This window comes from Zerene cesonia, chromosome 11, assembly GCF_012273895.1.
Source record: "Zerene cesonia ecotype Mississippi chromosome 11, Zerene_cesonia_1.1, whole genome shotgun sequence".
In the NCBI taxonomy this organism is placed as follows: domain Eukaryota; kingdom Metazoa; phylum Arthropoda; class Insecta; order Lepidoptera; family Pieridae; genus Zerene; species Zerene cesonia.
This window is the reverse complement of record NC_052112.1, coordinates 1,149,957-1,167,365: the sequence shown is the minus strand read 5'-3', so window position 1 is coordinate 1,167,365 and position 17,409 is coordinate 1,149,957. Positions and strand designations below refer to the sequence as shown.

The window sequence follows — 17,409 nt, the reverse complement described above, 5'->3', positions numbered from 1 at the left end:
AAACATTAAATGTCAAAGTTTATTGGTTACGTTTCATTTTTCACATAGGTTGCTCCCAGTATATAAGTGTATAATCAATGGGTTGCTCTGTTGTGGAAAAAATATTAACTAAATTATTTTCCTAGATTTAAGCGTGTTATTAAATAGAATAAAACGCACTGTGCAGATTCTTTAAAAATATTTTATGAATAAACTCGATAATATTTTGCCTTTATATTTTTACTGACATCTGTCAATTGTCGGATTTATTTTAGACATATATGTCAGAAGTAGGACTAAGTAGTAAGTACCCAATACCTCTTACTTTGTTATTTTTGTGTTAGTTTATCTTGTGCATTGTCTTGAGTACTAATTTATCAATATAATTATTGATTTAAACCGGTACATAAATATTTCCTTCATTTAAAGTGCCACTGATAACTCACGTCCTAATAGATTTTTGATATAGAATCATAACTTTCCTCCCTAACTTTCAGAAAATGCTAGAAGTAACCTGTAACGATCGACTAGGAAAGAAGGTTCGTGTTAAATGTAATCCTGATGATACCGTTGGCGACCTCAAGAAGTTAATAGCAGCTCAAACTGGAACACGATACGACAAAATTGTCTTAAAAAAGTGGTACACCGTGTTCAAAGATCACATCAAACTATCTGATTGTATCCTTTTATAAAGTGACTAATATATTTTCATATTATTGCAACAAACGTTACTAGTTAAAGACATAAAAAACAATTCGGTATTCAATGCCAGTATTGTCATAAAAGGAGGTCCAAAAGAGGAGGGAGTTTTTTTTATATTAATAAAAAAAAAATGAAATCTTTAAAGTGAATCTATTATAATTATAAGTTATTAAGATGTATAACAAGATAAAAATAAAAATTGAAACTCTTTACTCATGTTATAAAGAGGAAATATTTGCTATAAGCATGCTCGTAATGTTTTCACACAAAAACTGCTGAACTGATTTAAAAAATTGCAAACATATTAATTATGCTATGGATGATATTAGGGTAAAAAGCTTATAATAAACAAATTCATGATTATCTGAATTATCACTTACAATATGATTTTCAGCACACATTAATATCATAAAATATTGTGTCATATAATCAATAAAATATTGTGGCTATGTCCCACATAGTGGTCAGCCCCAGTAATTTTTTTCTCTCCATTAGGTTCTAACCTTACTAGTACATACTAGACTTAAAAAATTGCCTAATTGGTCAAGCCATTCTCGAGCTTTATGCTTAGCAACACATTTGAAAAATTTATTTATGCAAATAGATGAATTTTACAACATTTATTAAAAAATGTATTGCTAATTGATTATACAAAATTCAGTAATTTTTAAACAGTTTCCTCAACAATATATTCAGATGAAATTCATGATGGGATGAACTTGGAGCTGTACTATCAATAAGACATATAATTTAGGTAATAATAATAAATGTAATGTAAGTTATTTCATTGTTTATATGGACAAAAATAAAATGTTTACATAAAAAGAATATACAGCTAATTTAATAACAACATAAAAGTAACCTTTGCCTAATGAAGTCTTAACCCATACCGATAAAAAATGTTGTTTTCTCATATGTAGTTAATTCTTCATTATGTATATTATATTTGTCAAAAAACTGATGTCGGAACCTCAAATCAAGCATTTCAGTCTAATTTTTAATTTATAATAAAATGTTACAGACCGGATCTTTGTTTTATTTTACCTTATAAATTCTAATCTAATCTTTCTCACTGCTGTTCATATAATGTAATGTTATAAATGAGAAAGTAACTGTCTCCTCTTCACACCAAAATTATTGATCCGCTTTGGATTAAGTTGTGCATAAAGATAGATTGAGATCCGAGAAAAGAAAAGTCTGAAAGCATAGGATATGACGTATGGCTGGATAGTGGATACTGCTCATAACTGGTAAAAATGACTTGTTCGTGCAGAACGATATGTATCTGTTTTTTTATTACGACCTTCCTAAGGGAGGAATGCCGTATCGGCGTCCATGTTTCCAGATAAATTTAATCTGAGGCGACTTAACGATCACTCGTAGAAAGACGAAACTAATAATCTTAGACCTCGTCAATACTTTGCATTAGATGGGGCTGGTGACCTTTTTCTTTGATTATGCACGTCGTTAGCTAGGCAAACGTAAGGTTTAGGTATTTATTTATGAGTTAAGTTTTAAATAAATTTTGTTTGAATCATCAAGTTGAGTCTAACTGATATAATTCGAATGTTCTAATATATTTTATGGAAACCTTAGGTATTTTTACTCTGACCCTATTGGAAAATTTCCAGTTAAAGTTATAACGCGAAGTTCTTTTTTTATCTGCATTTTACTTCATATTATCTATGCTGTAACCTATTGTCAAACTGTCAATTGACAAATCATTTTGTTGGTTGCGTGCCCTACGTAAATATATTTTAAAAGATTTTTTGGAGGCAAATTACACTAAAGAGTATTGCTCAACTTATTAACACCGTTTTTATGATAAGTATAAGTAGACACATTTACAATGTCGGAAGCAGAAGGTATGTGTTCGTCGTAAAAGACTTGATTGTACTCGACTGATATATCTAATGATGCGCCTTATAATTACAGAATACAATCAGCAAAAGCCAGCTAAAACAAGCAAACAACATAACATTTTACCGATATGGGGTAATGAGCAAACTATGAATCTGAACCCTTTAATATTAGCAAATATCCAAGGTTCTAGCTACTTCAAAGGTAGGTAAGCAAACAAAACAACGCAGAGGACTTTCGATAGCATTGGCGTCTATTTTCGTTTTTGGTTTGTTTCATTTACATGATGCTGTCATTGTATATATTCACAGATGTATAAAATTACTTTTTCTTGTTCACAGTGCACCTATTTAAGCTGAAGACATATCATGAAGTAGTTGACGAGATTTATTACCAGGTGAAGCATCTGGAGCCTTGGGAGCGCGGCAGCCGCAAGACAGCTGGGCAAACTGGCATGTGTGGCGGCGTGAGTATGTTAATGAAGAAACCATTTATTTATCTATCTTCTTAGAATTTTATCTACAGAAATTGTCAAAATCGTCTGTTAGTGCTATATTAAAACTTTATAATTCCTTTTTTTGTAGGTTCGAGGGGTGGGTGCAGGTGGCATTGTATCTACAGCGTTCTGCCTCCTGTACAAACTGTACACATTAAGACTGACTCGTAAACAGGTGAATGGGCTACTGCAACACACAGATTCACCTTACATTAGAGCTCTCGGTAGGTATGACACAATACATTTATTAAATGTGTGATATCTGTTACAGTTTTGATAAGCTTTTTGTTTTTTTTTTTTTTTTTAATTTTATTGTTTTCCTTTCACTTGTGAATTAACATTTTTCTCTGTTATGCAAAATAAAAGTCTCAAATGAAACTTTTAAAGATTATGCTTGTAATAGTACCTTTTAATATTCAAATAATTCTTTTTGGTATTAATTATACATTTTATTTTTTCACAACATTCTACTATTATGTATGTCTTGTCTGTCTCTTCATTCATTAATGACATTGACAAACTCAACCTCTTAGTTTTCTATAGATTGGTCAAGAACAATGCTAATTTATTGTTGCTACCCAAATGTCCAGGTTTCATGTATGTCCGCTACACACAACCGCCAGCAGATCTGTTTGACTGGTACGTGGATTATCTGGATGATGATGAGGAGGTGGACCCGCGGGCGGGAGGCGGTGGGACCACCACCATCGGTGCTCTGGTGCGGCAGATGCTGATCAAGCTGGATTGGTTCAGCACATTGTTTCCGAGAATCCCGGTGCCTATTCAGAAGCAGATTGAACAAAAGTAAGTTCATAATTATGTTAGAAGATACGTTTTTATTATAAAAAGTCCTTAATTGATATTAATTGGTGAACATGAGATTACAAATGATTTTTCAAATGTTGCTTCAATAAATCAAGGTAAATGTAGGTATTTTTAATGTGTAAAGTTACTTTTCATTGATCTATTCATAAGTTGCCTGAACCTATGAATATATTTAGATATTAGCTATATCAGGCTTAGTAAGATATTTTTTAATGAAGGAAAAAAAATTTTTTGATTTTTTTTTTTAAACAACAGTAATTACCTGAGTTTTGAAGTGATGTACTTGTGTAAAACATGTTAGTTAATTTGCAGCTTTTTATTAATTTTTTGATGCATAATAAGGTAATATATTTATTAGTTATAAGTTTTTACATTGCACTCTTACTGGATTTGTTATATTGCCAGGTAATTAATTGAAATATATAAATGGTACTTGTAGGTGCACATAATATCACATGTACACATCTATTATAATGTACAATTGTGTTACATGTTCACTTAGGACTTGTAGATTATTAAATAAATTACTGACTTAAAATAGAAAAAAAATTGGATCATGAGGCGGGATTCTAATGTTAAGTTTTTTCCCAAACCGGATTTTTTTCTATTCTGTATATTTTTCACACATTAAAAGCTGTTAAAAACTGAAAATTTGTTTATCAATAATTTCACTGAATATCATTTATAAAGTATTTATAGTTCATCACATTGTTATTTATGAACCAGGCTAGCAGAACACAACAGGCAGTCTACATCGCAGCAGACTAATTACCGAGCGGGAAATACAAGTAACTACAATCCGGGCCGAGTTGACAACGAGCGGCGTGAGCACGACGACAGGGACAAACGAGATTACGGGGACACTGACAGGTTACTAATTTTTTTTAAATTAAAATCACATAAAAGACAATATTAAAAAAAAAACAGTCTTGCAACACAGTTCTTCTACTGTGAAAAGATGTCAGATCCATCAACACAACAACAGTAATTAATTTATTCAATGCCTTCTGTCTTTAGGTGTTACTTGAAATATTATTTAGTTTGTAAAACAGGAGTTTAAAAAATATTTTTCTAAATTCAGGTATGCAAAAGACAGAGGGAACAGACGCGAAGACAGAGACCAAAGGGATAAGGACCGTGACCGTGACCGCGATCGACGTGACCGTGACACCAGAGACAGATACCGCGAGAGATCGCGCTCAAGAGACCGACACAGCGAGCGGTCACGTGACCGCCCGCGTCACCGCTCTCGCTCGCGAGATCGCCGCTATAGATAATAAATAATACATACCTCAGTTTTGTTTATGCTGTGTAATTGACAATTAAATAGATATAATGTTTTATAATTGGTTTGATTGTTACAATTAAGTAAGGGTGCAGTTCTGCACTTTACTATTCTTTACAGTTATATAATCAATTTGAAGAAGACTGGCTGATTGGCAAAATTATTGTGGTAATGATTTTTGAAAATGCTTCTCCAAGAAATCAATAATTATCTTCATGAGCATATTTTTGTTTCTACTGCAGAAATACACTTTAACATAAGTCAAAGATTCTAAAACTTTTGTATTGTGCAGTTTTACAAGTATAAAATTCTTGAAAAAATTAATAAAAAAACGTATTTGATTAGCACATTTTTATTTATAATTCGAATTATAAGCTTAAAGCTAATAGAAATAAATAGCAAGTTGATTCATATTGCATTTTTTAAAAGCATTGATCAAACAAAAACGACATTCTTATGCAGCAGCCCCTTTAACTGTTTCTTGTTGTTCAAATTTAGGATATTTTGCTTCCACCTCAGCCCATGAGATTTTACTATTCGATAAGTCCCTTACAACAGAAGGCACTTCAGATAACAATAACCTAACTTGTCCCATGCCATCTCTCTCCCTCAAAGTTACTGAATGTGGTTCTTTCAGAGTATCAAAATCAACTGTAATGGCATAGGGAACACCCAGCTCATCGGTTCTTGCATATCTCCTTCCAATGGAACCAGAAGAATCGTCCACCTTGTGGGAGACATCCACCATTGTCAATTCTTGGGACAGTTCTCTGACAAATGGCTGGAATTCAGCATTTCCACTCAAGGGTAATACAGCACATTTCATAGGTGCCACTGAGGGTGGCAGAGAGAAGTATGTTCTCTGTTCATCTCCATCTCTCATTTTAAAGTTGTGTTCTAAAATGCAGTACAAAATTCTGCCAATTCCAAATGAGGGTTCAATCACACTGGGAATGATTTCCTCAACATGGACAGTTTTTTGTGTTTTCTTTACACTCACCAAGTCTGGTGTCAATTTGAAATCACCATTGGGTGTGACCAGAGTGTATTCTTTTTCATTCTCAAGTTTATCCTGTAGTTGTTCCAACGCTGCAGCATCCAGAGCTGACAATGCATCATTAATGGCTTTGGCATCTTTTTTGAACTGCTTGCCAATAGCTGCTTTGTTAGCGACTGCTTCAACCACTTCAATTTGCTTAGGAGCTGGTAACTTTTTCTCAGCAGCCAACCTTATGCCAGTTGCTTTTGTGTGCTGGGTTAAGTCGTAAGCTGATCTGTCAGCACAACCTACACACTCAATCCAACCATAGCTGGAGAGGCACTCTGCATCCCAGCAGTCACAAGCATAATGAGCCATTTCATTGCCCATGTGCTGTCTGAACCTAAGTTTCTTTGGTTCAATACCCACTGCTAGCATGTATAAATGAATTCTAGCCATGAAGTAGCCCAGAGTCTCATTGTTAACAATGCCTTTAGAGACAGCTTCACCGATAGTCATAATTTCGGCTGCTTTTCCTTGTTCCTGGTTGTTTGCTGAGTACAACAACATTTGAGTGTCCTTTACAGAATCAAACTTGGGATGATCTTTTGTGTCACAGAAGTGTTCAATTTCACACATAGTGAACTCTCTCACTCTCAGAAGACCGGAGCGGGGTGATATTTCATTTCTGAAGGAGTTTCCAATTTGTGCTGCAGCAAATGGAAGCCTGCCCTGATTGAATTCCAATAACCTTTTGAAGTTCACAAAGATACCTTGGGCAGTTTCAGGTCTTAAGAAGCCTTTTACTAAGCCTGATGGGCCAATTTGGGTGTTAAACATAAGGTTGAACTCGATGGGAGGTGTCAAGTCATTACCACTTACTGGAGATTTCATATCAAATCTTTTCATCAAGGAAGACATTTCATCAGCTGTCATACCATCAAGCTTAACAAGAATATCCTCAATCTCTGCTTTCAACTCAGTTTTTGTATTCTTTTCACTTTTAATTTTTTCTAAATGAGCTTTTATTAAATGATCTAACCGAAAACATTCTCCACTCTTGACATCTTTTGTCATCAGATCAGCAAATCTTTCCACATGACCAGAGGCTTTAAGCACTGGCTCAGGAGTTAAAATGGAGCAATCAACTTCTAACATTTGCTCTTGAAGGATGAAGTATTTTCTCCAAAGCTGAATCATGTTACTTTTGAGAGCGCATCCCATTGGCCCGAAGTCGAACTGACCCGTAATACCACCGTAAATTGCAAAGGATTGATCATAAAAGAACCGGCGCTTAATCAAATCTTCCATCTTAGCTCGATCAAACATCTCTTCGGCAGGTGCCAGAGCTAATTCCTTATCCTCCAATACCTTTTTTCGTGCTTTTAATTCAGCAACAGCTTTTTTAACATCTAGTTCTGGTGCCTTTTCTTCTTTGAGTTTTCGAACTAAATCACCTTGTTCTTTAACGCTAGCCCGGAGGGGCGCAAGTATTTCTTCAATTTTTGGATCTGCCATTACTATTTCTCTTAAAGGATTCGGAATTTTAATCTTTCGATGTAACTTATTGCTTCCCCAGTTTGGAGCACTGTGTGAAAGTCTTATATGAGTATAAACTTGTTGGAGACGTTTACTAAACACACTACAATTATAAACTAAACCTAATATGTTTCTCATTTAACAATAAATACTAAATGCTTTCGATAATATCACATATGCTAGGAAATACCGGTAATCAAACACTTAAATATTGAGTAACGTGGTCGCCGAACATATTGCAATATGCTGACGATTTGATGAAATTTCATTGGTATGACATTTGACAATGCTGCAGGTTATTGTCAAAACAGATAGGCCGCGTTCGCTTATTATTAGAATAGAAGAAGATATTTTATTTGCAGAATTTTTGATATGTTCTAACAATTGCCTTAATATTAAAAATTCTAATATGATAAATAGGGTACACTTTCAGTTTTCTATTAATTACCTCATTCACCATAACTTTTTATAGCACGTAACAAAAGCATTTATATAAACATTGATAGGGTAACCCTATTTATGCTATCTCTGTCTTTCTGCAAATCACAGCATAAATGATAGTAAGATAAAGCGTGATGGGGATAGTTTTAATTATTTGTTTTCTTTTTCAAATAATTTATATTTGACAGCACAAAGGAGTCGGCCATTTTATTGCTGCCTGGAAGACGTAGGGAGAAGCAAAGCTTTTCTCCAAGAAGGCATTCCTGTATTTTTTTGAATTGTTTTGTTGTAAGGCGCGATTTATTCACGTACAAAATTGTATACGCATTTGTAGACTTTAATAAATCTATGTGTTAAGTGATAAGAAGAAATGGATGATCCGAATAGGATGATGGCGCATAGCGGTGGCCTCATGGGACCACAGGGCTACGGGCTACCTGGGGGCGAAGCCACACCCGCCACTGAAGGCGAAGCCCGAAAGCAGGACATTGGCGAGATTCTGCAACAAATCATGAATATTACTGATCAGAGTCTAGATGAAGCACAAGCGAGAAAGCATACATTAAACTGTCACAGAATGAAACCTGCGCTGTTTTCAGTGTTGTGTGAAATAAAAGAGAAAACTGGTTAGATACTTTTACTGTTATGCGCTGTTTTTTTTTCAGTTTATTAATCGTAAAGATGCTAAAACATCTGGTGAATGAATGATAGAATTGTAATTTTCAATCGATTTTTACTCATGTTTTGTTATAAAAAGTGTTTATTTATTTTTGCATTACAATGCTTAGAACTCGAACATACATTAGTATTTGGTTGTATTACAATAGAAGGCTCTTTTTGTAACTTGTTACATTGAGTATTTACATTCTTCCACGAACAGTACTGTCACTTCGCAACACGCAAGAGGAGGAACCTCCAGATCCTCAACTCATGAGGCTGGACAACATGCTGATTGCGGAGGGAGTTGCTGGCCCGGAGAAGGGTGGTGGTGCAGGTGCTGCAGCATCAGCTTCTGCTGCGGCTGGAGAGTGGGGTAATTATTTACTACAAGATATAAAAGTTAAAAAATTATTTAAAAAAATATATATATAAAAAATTATTTGATTTGTGGATATGTATCTCATAATAATTGTGATTTACAGTATCTATTTTTATAATCTCAGTTGTTTATTTACATTCCTACTTGAGATATTTTTATAGGAATATTAATACTATATATAAACATAGATGTTTTAATATTACAATTAGATTAGTTATTGCTTGAATTGACTTGGTTAAAAATTTTGTTTATACACATATAAAATTGTAAACACCATTAGATTACAATCTATCCAGTGAACTGTTGTACCAATATGATCCCAAAAATACTGTATACAATTTAATTTTTGGTACATTAACTATGTGATATCAGTCAATTTTGGAATGGAAAAAGCATTTGATATGATGGGTCAGGGTTGGTTTGATTAGGGCATGGCAACTTGAGCACAACATTGTTTGGGAAAAGTAGTTTCTCAGCATAATACATATTGCATTAAACAGAAAAATCATGCAAGTAAATGTTATGGATCACAATTTTTTCGTCAGTTTGTGATCTCTTAAGTTAGATTTTAATCTAGCGTTTTTTACAATCTTTCTTATAATATTATTTGTTATTATCATTACTTTGGGTTGTGGGTGTGTCTTGTATTGGGTGATATGAGTATGCATGTTTATTCCTTCACAATATCTATAAAGCATGGGTGGAATTAGAAGGTCAAAAATATAAATAATCTGTTATTAACAATGTAGGATGTATATCAAAACAAGTTAATTATGATATTTTCTACTTGATTATGCATTGTTGATAACTTGTAAAACAATTGTTGTACTATTTTTTCTATCATTGTGACAAAATCACCATGTATTAGATAAAAAAAAAAGTTACATAAATATATTTTGGTGCAGCCTACATGCAATTCTCCATTTAAAAACAAAAAAAAAAGTTAAACTGGCCAGGGTTTTACTGCACATATTATATGAAATAGATATAAACACTTATACATATTTTATATATTGGGAGCTGTATATTTTACTAATAAAATATAATGATGTTGAAAACTTCACTGTTTTGCACACTGCACTGACTGAAACAACTTCTCATAACATTGTTTGAATTCCAAGCATTGTTAAGTACTGCAACACCAATAAGCAATTTTCCTCTCAAATATGTGCACTGCAGTGTGTCGCAGATTTACTAATACTGGTACGGAGTTGCATGTGATGTTTTTTGCCCCCTTCGCTGCAACTTAAGGCACTGTGGCCCAAGCAGATAACGCGATCGAGCATTCCGACTACCGCGCGAAGCTGGCGCAGATCAGACAGATTTATCACCAGGAGCTCGACAAGTATGAGAACGCCTGCAATGAGTTCACCACACACGTCATGAATCTGCTCAGGGAGCAGAGCCGCACACGCCCCATCACACCCAAGGTACATATTTAGAATATAATTATGTATGTACTTTGTAAGCGTTACTTGATAAGTAGATCTTAAAGCACTTGGAATATTTGTAGTCATTAAAAATTCAATGTTAGAGTGCATGAATAAAAATTGAAGCAGATGAAGAATAAATAGCTAAAGTTTAATAAATTTTTTTCTTTGGATAGCTTAATTTTACACACAAAGTTATCACACTTCACACTAATATTATTCATGTGAAGATTTGTTTGTTTGGATGTTTGTCTGTCAATCACGCTGAAACTACTTAGAGGATTTTGATGAAATTTGGTATACAGACACTATTGCCATATAATAGCCCTCATTAGTTTAGATGATGTTACATTCTTAGCAGGTTACACAATGTACCTACACTGCTTTTTGCTTTAAAGTTCACAACTCCGTTAGTCGATTGTTGTTCTATTAAACCGTTAAATTATCCAGGAAATTGAGCGCATGGTGCAGATCATCCACAAGAAGTTCAGCTCCATCCAGATGCAATTGAAGCAGTCCACGTGCGAGGCCGTTATGATTCTGCGTTCTCGGTAAATGTCCCACAAAAACTACCAATCAAATTACCCGATTAGAACTCTTAATCAACCTTAAAAAAGAAGTAGAGTTTCGGTACAAAAAAAAAAAAAAACTAAAAAAAAAAGCAAAAAAAAAATTGTCTTTGCCGCGCGCAACTTGTGACCAGCTCAGCCTCCGCCTCACGAGCCGCATTACCGCTTGCAGTTTCCTGGACGCGCGCCGCAAGCGCCGCAACTTCAGCAAGCAGGCGTCCGAGATACTCAACGAGTACTTCTACTCGCACCTGTCCAACCCGTACCCCAGCGAGGAGGCTAAGGAGGAGCTGGCGCGCAAGTGCGGCATCACCGTCTCGCAGGTAACGCTCACTTGTCGACCTCCCGCAGCTTCCTGGACGCGAGGCGGAAGAGGAGGAACTTCAGCAAGCGGGCGCTGGACCTCCTCAACGAGTACTTCTACTCGCACCTCGCCAACCCGTACCCCAGCGAGGAGGTCAAGGCGGAGCTGGCGAGGCAGTGTGGCATTACGGTGTCGCAGGTACTTGCTTACCCTCACGGGTTTGGAAGGCTTGAACGAACCATGTCATGATTTTTAATGATGTATAATTTAGTAGCAGACATGTTTTTAATACTTCAATAACATGAATGTTCCAAGAAAATACACTAAAATTATTCCAATAAATAATTAGTGTGTTTCAAATACAGTGTAGAATATAATTTTCTACTATTATTAATAAATTCTTATTTCACTTTTATTAAATGTTTTGTAAACGCAGGTGTCCAATTGGTTTGGCAACAAGCGCATTCGCTACAAGAAGAACATCGGCAAGGCGCAAGAGGAGGCCAACTTGTACGCCGCTAAGAAGGCTGCTGGTAATTATTGCTTGCTTACATAGGGGTCATCCATTAATCACGCGTAAGGGGACTTTAAGGGGGGAGGGGGTAAAAGCATTGCTTACTTTTGCTGACAGGGGGGATGGGGGGGTAAATAATTGTTATAAATCTGTTTTCGTAATATTTGAACGGCTCCATATCACACGTCGTCGACATGCCGGTTTCCCCCGCCACTTGGCCGGTAGCCCTTCCATATGTGTTTATTATAATACGAGCGCTCGTTGCAGCAGCGGGCGCCTCGCCGTACTCGATGGGCGCGGCGTCGGGCACGGCCACGCCCATGATGTCGCCGGCGCCCACGCAGGACTCCATGGGCTACTCGCTGCCGGCGCCGCCCTACGACCAGCCGCAGCCCTACGACGGCTCCATGGGCTACGACCCCATGCACCAGGACCTGTCGCCATAGGTACGGTGCGCAGGCGCCTGCGGTCCAATCATTTATTTTTTCAAGAATCTGTGAGTTATTATCTGTGAGTTAAACTGACAAAACGTCAAATCTTAAAAAGTTTTTTAATAAGCGAATACAATAGACTTTGAACATTATTGCGACGAGATAAGGTGGTATTTTGAATGAATGTTACATACAAGTACGCTTTTCGTTGCAGGTGTGGCTCGCCTCCCGCGTCAGGAGCTCGCAGTAGCGGCGATCCGACGCGTCTTAGTACATTGTATACTATACATTTTATCCCTAACGCGTATTTTTCGACATGCATCTTTAAGCTATTCGTATTATTTGAAATTTTAGGACTGGACCCAGTATTTGTTCTTTTTATTTATACATTAAAATGGCCTTCGATACGTTGTAGGAATGTGACAGTCGGTGTGGTGGGAAATATAATAAGTTAATAAAATAAAACACAATATCGAATAACAATGCATCACATAATATCTTCACATGAAACCACTGATATTATAATATTCACTGAAATTTGTACATCGAGAGATCAAAATATATATGAATTTTTTTTTGTTCCTGCGATACTCAAATATCCTTCAGAACGTGGCAGTTCTCAAGTATTATTTCAAAAGTAAAACCATTCGGCAGTATTAGTGTAACAAGTGGCGGGATCTCGGTTTATATCGTTCACTACTGACCTATATACGTTGGAATATAGATATACGATAGTTGTAAGTTTAGTGTAAGCTAGTGTAAGCATTCAGATATTTTGTGCTGAATAGTGTTCGATGTTGGTGTGTTGCCATCGCGTGACTGTCAGCGAACCTTTTTCATGGGAGAAATGTATGTCAAGTCGCACTTCGATAAGTGTGTTAAATAATAATTAATTAATAATTCCATCGAGTTCGCATAACTACAAATTTGTAGGCTAAATATTGTAGCAAAACTGCGCATTGAAATGTACATCATCATCATCATCATCATAATCATCGTCGTCATCATCATCATAATCATCGTCATCATCACCATCATCATTATCATCATCGTCATCGTCGTCATCATCAGCCCATGTATGTTCCCACTACTGGGACACAGGCCTCCTATGAGGGTCAGAAATGTACATGCTATATGAAAGTGCTAACTTATTCTTGCCAGTTGACAGTCGCGGCGGATGTAAACTCACCTAAATGTGTGCAATTTTAATATTTTAGCGAGGGTTGTGAGGCGCACACGCAGGTCTGTACCACGCGGGCTCTCGGATCGGTGTATTATGTTACATGTGCTATTTATATACATTATACTTGCGTACCAGAGCGTTGTGAGTTGAACAAAATATATTTTTGTGGTGCTATAATGTTGCTAGCACAAAATATTATTTTCTATGTAGTCAATAAGTTGATGTTGATTTTATTTTGTCATTTCTTATCGCGGACACAAGTATGATATACGATTACCATTTCATGTAGATTTGGCGAATTAGAGTTAAGTCGATGTGTTCTTAATCAAAATATCTGAAACAGTATACGAGATAAAAATTTAATTGATCATGTTAATTACTGCGCACTAGAATCGCGTCGCTGTTACGTCCTTTAATCTTGTGAATTATTTATTTAACGTAATGAATTAATGAAATATACTATATTAATAATAATGAAATGTATTACGAACGCAGCGGCGTGAACACCCATGTATACGACGAGTTCAATGTTATTGACCATCAGATTGATAAATACATTTTTGTGTAGTTACTTTGTGTTTCATTTTGTCCTTATTCCTAAATAAGTACATTTTTATAAGAATAGTATTACAACAGCCTTATGATCCATTCATTCGTTCAATAAAGTCGTTAAGACATGACAATCATGCCTCCAGGCAAAGGGCAAGACGCGAGAGAAAGGAGCCCGAGGTATTGTATACACGAAGTTGGCAGCTCGGGACACGTGACACTCGGGCTGACGCGTGCATTTTTTAATGTTTGCAGTAATATATAATGATTTGTAGACAAGTATAGTTTTATGTTATCGGTGTCAGTACTGAAATTGTTAAAAGTTCTATTTAATTATACTGTAAAAATGGTACCTACTTCTTGTACTGTGAGAGAATGCAAATCGTTGTTTGTGTTAGTCGCGAGATTTATCAGCTTTTACTAAGGTTATGAACGTTGTAATATTATATATATTATGTGTTTTCTCTCAATATTGTGCCATGACTACTTTAATAGCAGGATTTATTTAACAACTGCCTTTTTATAACGCGCTCTTCATCTGTATGTTTGTATGTAATGGAAACCTTTAGACTCAATTTGACCCACATTTAAACAGTAAGGCTTAATTCAAACTTTGCATACTTATCACGGATCAGGGACTACAATGATTTGTTGAGCATATATTATCATGTTATTAGGATCGCCAGGATTAAATTATTTCATTACGTCGAGGATATAGGAACCTATATGAGCAAGTCGGACGGTTTAGTCGCTTTTATGATTTAGCGTGTTTTTTAGTTTCTTGTCTATATTAAACTATATAATATAATATTTTAAAAGAACTGAACAATGACTTGGCATCACATTACTTATTTCCTTTTACCAATTTTTTGATATAAATTTAAACAAAATACATATAATTAAGTCCCCTTTTAAAGGCAGAGATATGTAGGTTATACGAGTGAAGATCTAAAATAAGAAAAGTGAAAGGCACAAAGAGGAACTGTACTTTTACGCTAAAGATAAATGCATTATAGTGTACCTACTTACTTAGACTTTTGTTTACATTTTTAGAAAGGCGAGTTTAAATTTTTTTTTTTTTCTTATATCTGAGTAGTTTTTGCTTTTTTATTTTTAAGCTATGTTTGAGCGTGAGTCTTCAAATATTTTAATTCTTGATTACATCTAAATGGGTGCTGTGATTAGGTCGTGATACCGTAACTGACAGAAAAGCTCGTATAATATTATTATGGAATAGATATTATATAAAAAATTCAAGTAAGTTGTAATATTAGTGCAATGTGATTAAGGAAATTCTCATAAAATATAATAAAATTTTGTTTAGCGGCAAAATTCGAATGTTATTTATGTAAACTTCGACGTGCACTTGAAATGTGTTAGGTGTTTCTGTTTACCGTGACATGGTGACTAACTCAATGAATGATTAACCTTGTTATCGTATGGAGTAAAGTATAATTTATAGTATTCTTTATCCAGTCGTAATTCAGTATAGTTCTCTCATTGCTAGTACCGCGTTGTGTTAACGAATATTAACTAAATAGATTCACTATACGAGTGTTATGCTAAGGTCTATTTATAAGTTAAGTAATTTTGTACCTGGAAAACATTGTAAGTGCATTTCAATTATGAATTATCTAATATGATGTTGGTACTCAATTTAAACCTAAAATCGTAAATTTTCTAGACAATAGCCGAGATTTGTTGTTGATTAAGTGGCGCGGAATTTGAACTGAAAAACGTAAAATAGTGAATTGTATTTTTATCAATCTTATCAGAATCAATTAATATGTTCAGATATGATTTGATACAATAAAAATGTATTCTATTAAACAGTTTACTCAGGGTACGTACAGGATATTTACACAATATTTATGAGAGTTGAGTCACCTCGCTAATTATAATTGTATGTGTTTATTTCGTTAGGTATGTTAACTTACACGAAGAACAAAATTTATATATTTTCGTTGATGACATTTACAGCAGTGAGGATGACGAGCATACATAGTGCTTATGTCGAAGAGGTTCATGATGTACCCATGTCAGTAATTATACGACCTTTTATACCAGAATTGGATGAAAATAAAGTGCAATCATTGATGGAAACAATACAGGTTAGTAAGTAAATACATTTATTATAAAATTACATCAAATTTTAAAGATTTTCAGAGATTTTGAAACTTAGGTGTTTACTGTACTCTAGAAGGTGGTATATTTATTAATTATAATTTACAGAAAATTTAAAAGTTTTAGGAAATAATTGAGGCAACAGGCATGTGTTTGGTTAATAAAAAATAAAATATAAATATGATGAAACAATATAGTTGCATTTATATATTTAACTAGCAAACTTGGCGAACTTCGTTTCGCTACCAGATGGCTGTATGTGAAAAATGAATTTCCCGTTTTTCTGTTGAAATTTTCCCTGAATTTTCTTTGCTATAAACCTCACGGAGGCCGAGACCTTTCCAACGAATGCAAAACCGTGGAAATCGGTTCGTGCGTTTTGGAGTTATAGCGTCAGGAAGGAAAACCCGACTTATTTTTATATAGTAGACTAGCAAACCCGGCGAACTCCGTTTCGCCACCAGATGGCTGTGTGTGAAAAATGATTTTCCCGCTTTTCTGTTGAAATTTTTCCTGAATTTTCTTTGCTATAAACCTCACGGAGCCCGAGACCTTTCCAAAGAATACAAAACCGTGGAAATCGGTTCGTACGTTCTCGAGTTATAGCGTCAGGAAGGAAATCCCGACTTATTTTTATATAGTAGATTATATAATAAGAATAATGGAGATTTATTGCTGATAATGCACCTAGGTAAATAATATTTTAATATTTATAATTTTAGTAATTAGGCATGTGCAAAGACAAAGACTAAAATATACACACTATATAGATACGTAAAGAGATGGTGCTGGTTATACCGACAGGCATAGAAATAAATCATTACATAATACATTAGGGTAATTATAATTTGAATTTCTTTTACCTATATGTTTAATGTATGTTAAGTAAACATTGACTTGCAAATATTGTTTGTCTTTAATCACGACACGTATAATTTTAATGAATGGATTGTCGGCAAAGCAACAATGTTTGTCATCGTACATTTATATTTGAAATAAATAGAATTATTTAGCTACCGAGAAAATTATTTCATCGAGCATTTATGAAATGTTTACTGGTATAAAAAGAAATCTTGTAAAATTAAATAAATATACCTAGTCTTGCCATAAATATTGTAATAAAGAAAAAAGAAAATTGTTAACTGCAAATAACATTTATT

The 17,409-nt window shown here is 34.8% G+C and overlaps 5 protein-coding genes across 10 annotated transcripts in view; 4 read left to right on the top strand and 1 right to left on the bottom strand.

Moving 5' to 3' along the window:
- Positions 1-262: 262 nt before the first annotated feature.
- LOC119830066 (ubiquitin-like protein 5) lies at positions 263-1,708 on the top strand. The gene is made up of 3 exons (XM_038352905.1): positions 263-381; positions 477-657; positions 1,378-1,708. Exons 2-3 carry the CDS (start codon positions 480-482, stop codon positions 1,419-1,421), a joined length of 222 nt encoding a protein of 73 aa, XP_038208833.1. The 5' UTR covers positions 263-381; positions 477-479; the 3' UTR covers positions 1,422-1,708.
- A 679-nt stretch (positions 1,709-2,387) lies between these two features.
- LOC119830571 (pre-mRNA-splicing factor 38B) lies at positions 2,388-5,205 on the top strand. Its single transcript, XM_038353633.1, has 7 exons — positions 2,388-2,546; positions 2,617-2,745; positions 2,883-3,007; positions 3,126-3,261; positions 3,628-3,841; positions 4,589-4,732; positions 4,944-5,205. Exons 1-7 carry the CDS (start codon positions 2,531-2,533, stop codon positions 5,137-5,139), a joined length of 960 nt encoding a protein of 319 aa, XP_038209561.1. The 5' UTR covers positions 2,388-2,530; the 3' UTR covers positions 5,140-5,205.
- Positions 5,206-5,564: 359 nt separating this feature from the next.
- On the bottom strand, positions 5,565-7,935 carry LOC119830570 (glycine--tRNA ligase). Its single transcript, XM_038353632.1, has one exon. It carries the CDS (start codon positions 7,801-7,803, stop codon positions 5,602-5,604), a length of 2,202 nt encoding a protein of 733 aa, XP_038209560.1. The 5' UTR covers positions 7,804-7,935; the 3' UTR covers positions 5,565-5,601.
- A 352-nt stretch (positions 7,936-8,287) lies between these two features.
- On the top strand, positions 8,288-14,147 carry LOC119829920 (homeobox protein extradenticle). Of its 4 annotated transcripts, none has more exons than XM_038352650.1 (8): positions 8,288-8,732; positions 8,987-9,139; positions 10,397-10,575; positions 11,026-11,126; positions 11,317-11,467; positions 11,885-11,981; positions 12,233-12,408; positions 12,608-14,147. In XM_038352650.1, exons 1-7 carry the CDS (start codon positions 8,477-8,479, stop codon positions 12,406-12,408), a joined length of 1,113 nt encoding a protein of 370 aa, XP_038208578.1. In that variant the 5' UTR covers positions 8,288-8,476; the 3' UTR covers positions 12,608-14,147. The 4 variants fall into 4 exon arrangements, with proteins under 4 accessions (XP_038208578.1, XP_038208577.1, XP_038208579.1 ...); XM_038352649.1 differs by having other exon boundaries at positions 12,230-12,408; XM_038352651.1 differs by having other exon boundaries at positions 8,289-8,732; positions 10,415-10,575; positions 12,230-12,408.
- Positions 14,148-15,063: 916 nt separating this feature from the next.
- The window catches only part of LOC119830477 (putative sulfiredoxin), a 3,943-nt gene continuing 1,597 nt past the window's right edge, over positions 15,064-17,409 (top strand). Inside the window, exons 1-2 of one of the 3 annotated variants that reach the window (XM_038353518.1) lie at positions 15,064-15,182; positions 16,106-16,236. In XM_038353518.1, the coding sequence (XP_038209446.1) occupies positions 16,114-16,236 (123 nt within the window). In that variant the 5' untranslated portion in view covers positions 15,064-15,182; positions 16,106-16,113. Of the gene's footprint in view, positions 15,183-15,255; positions 15,383-15,513; positions 15,734-16,105; positions 16,237-17,409 lie in introns of those variants that run through there. The other 2 variants (XM_038353520.1, XM_038353517.1) reach the window with 2 other exon arrangements.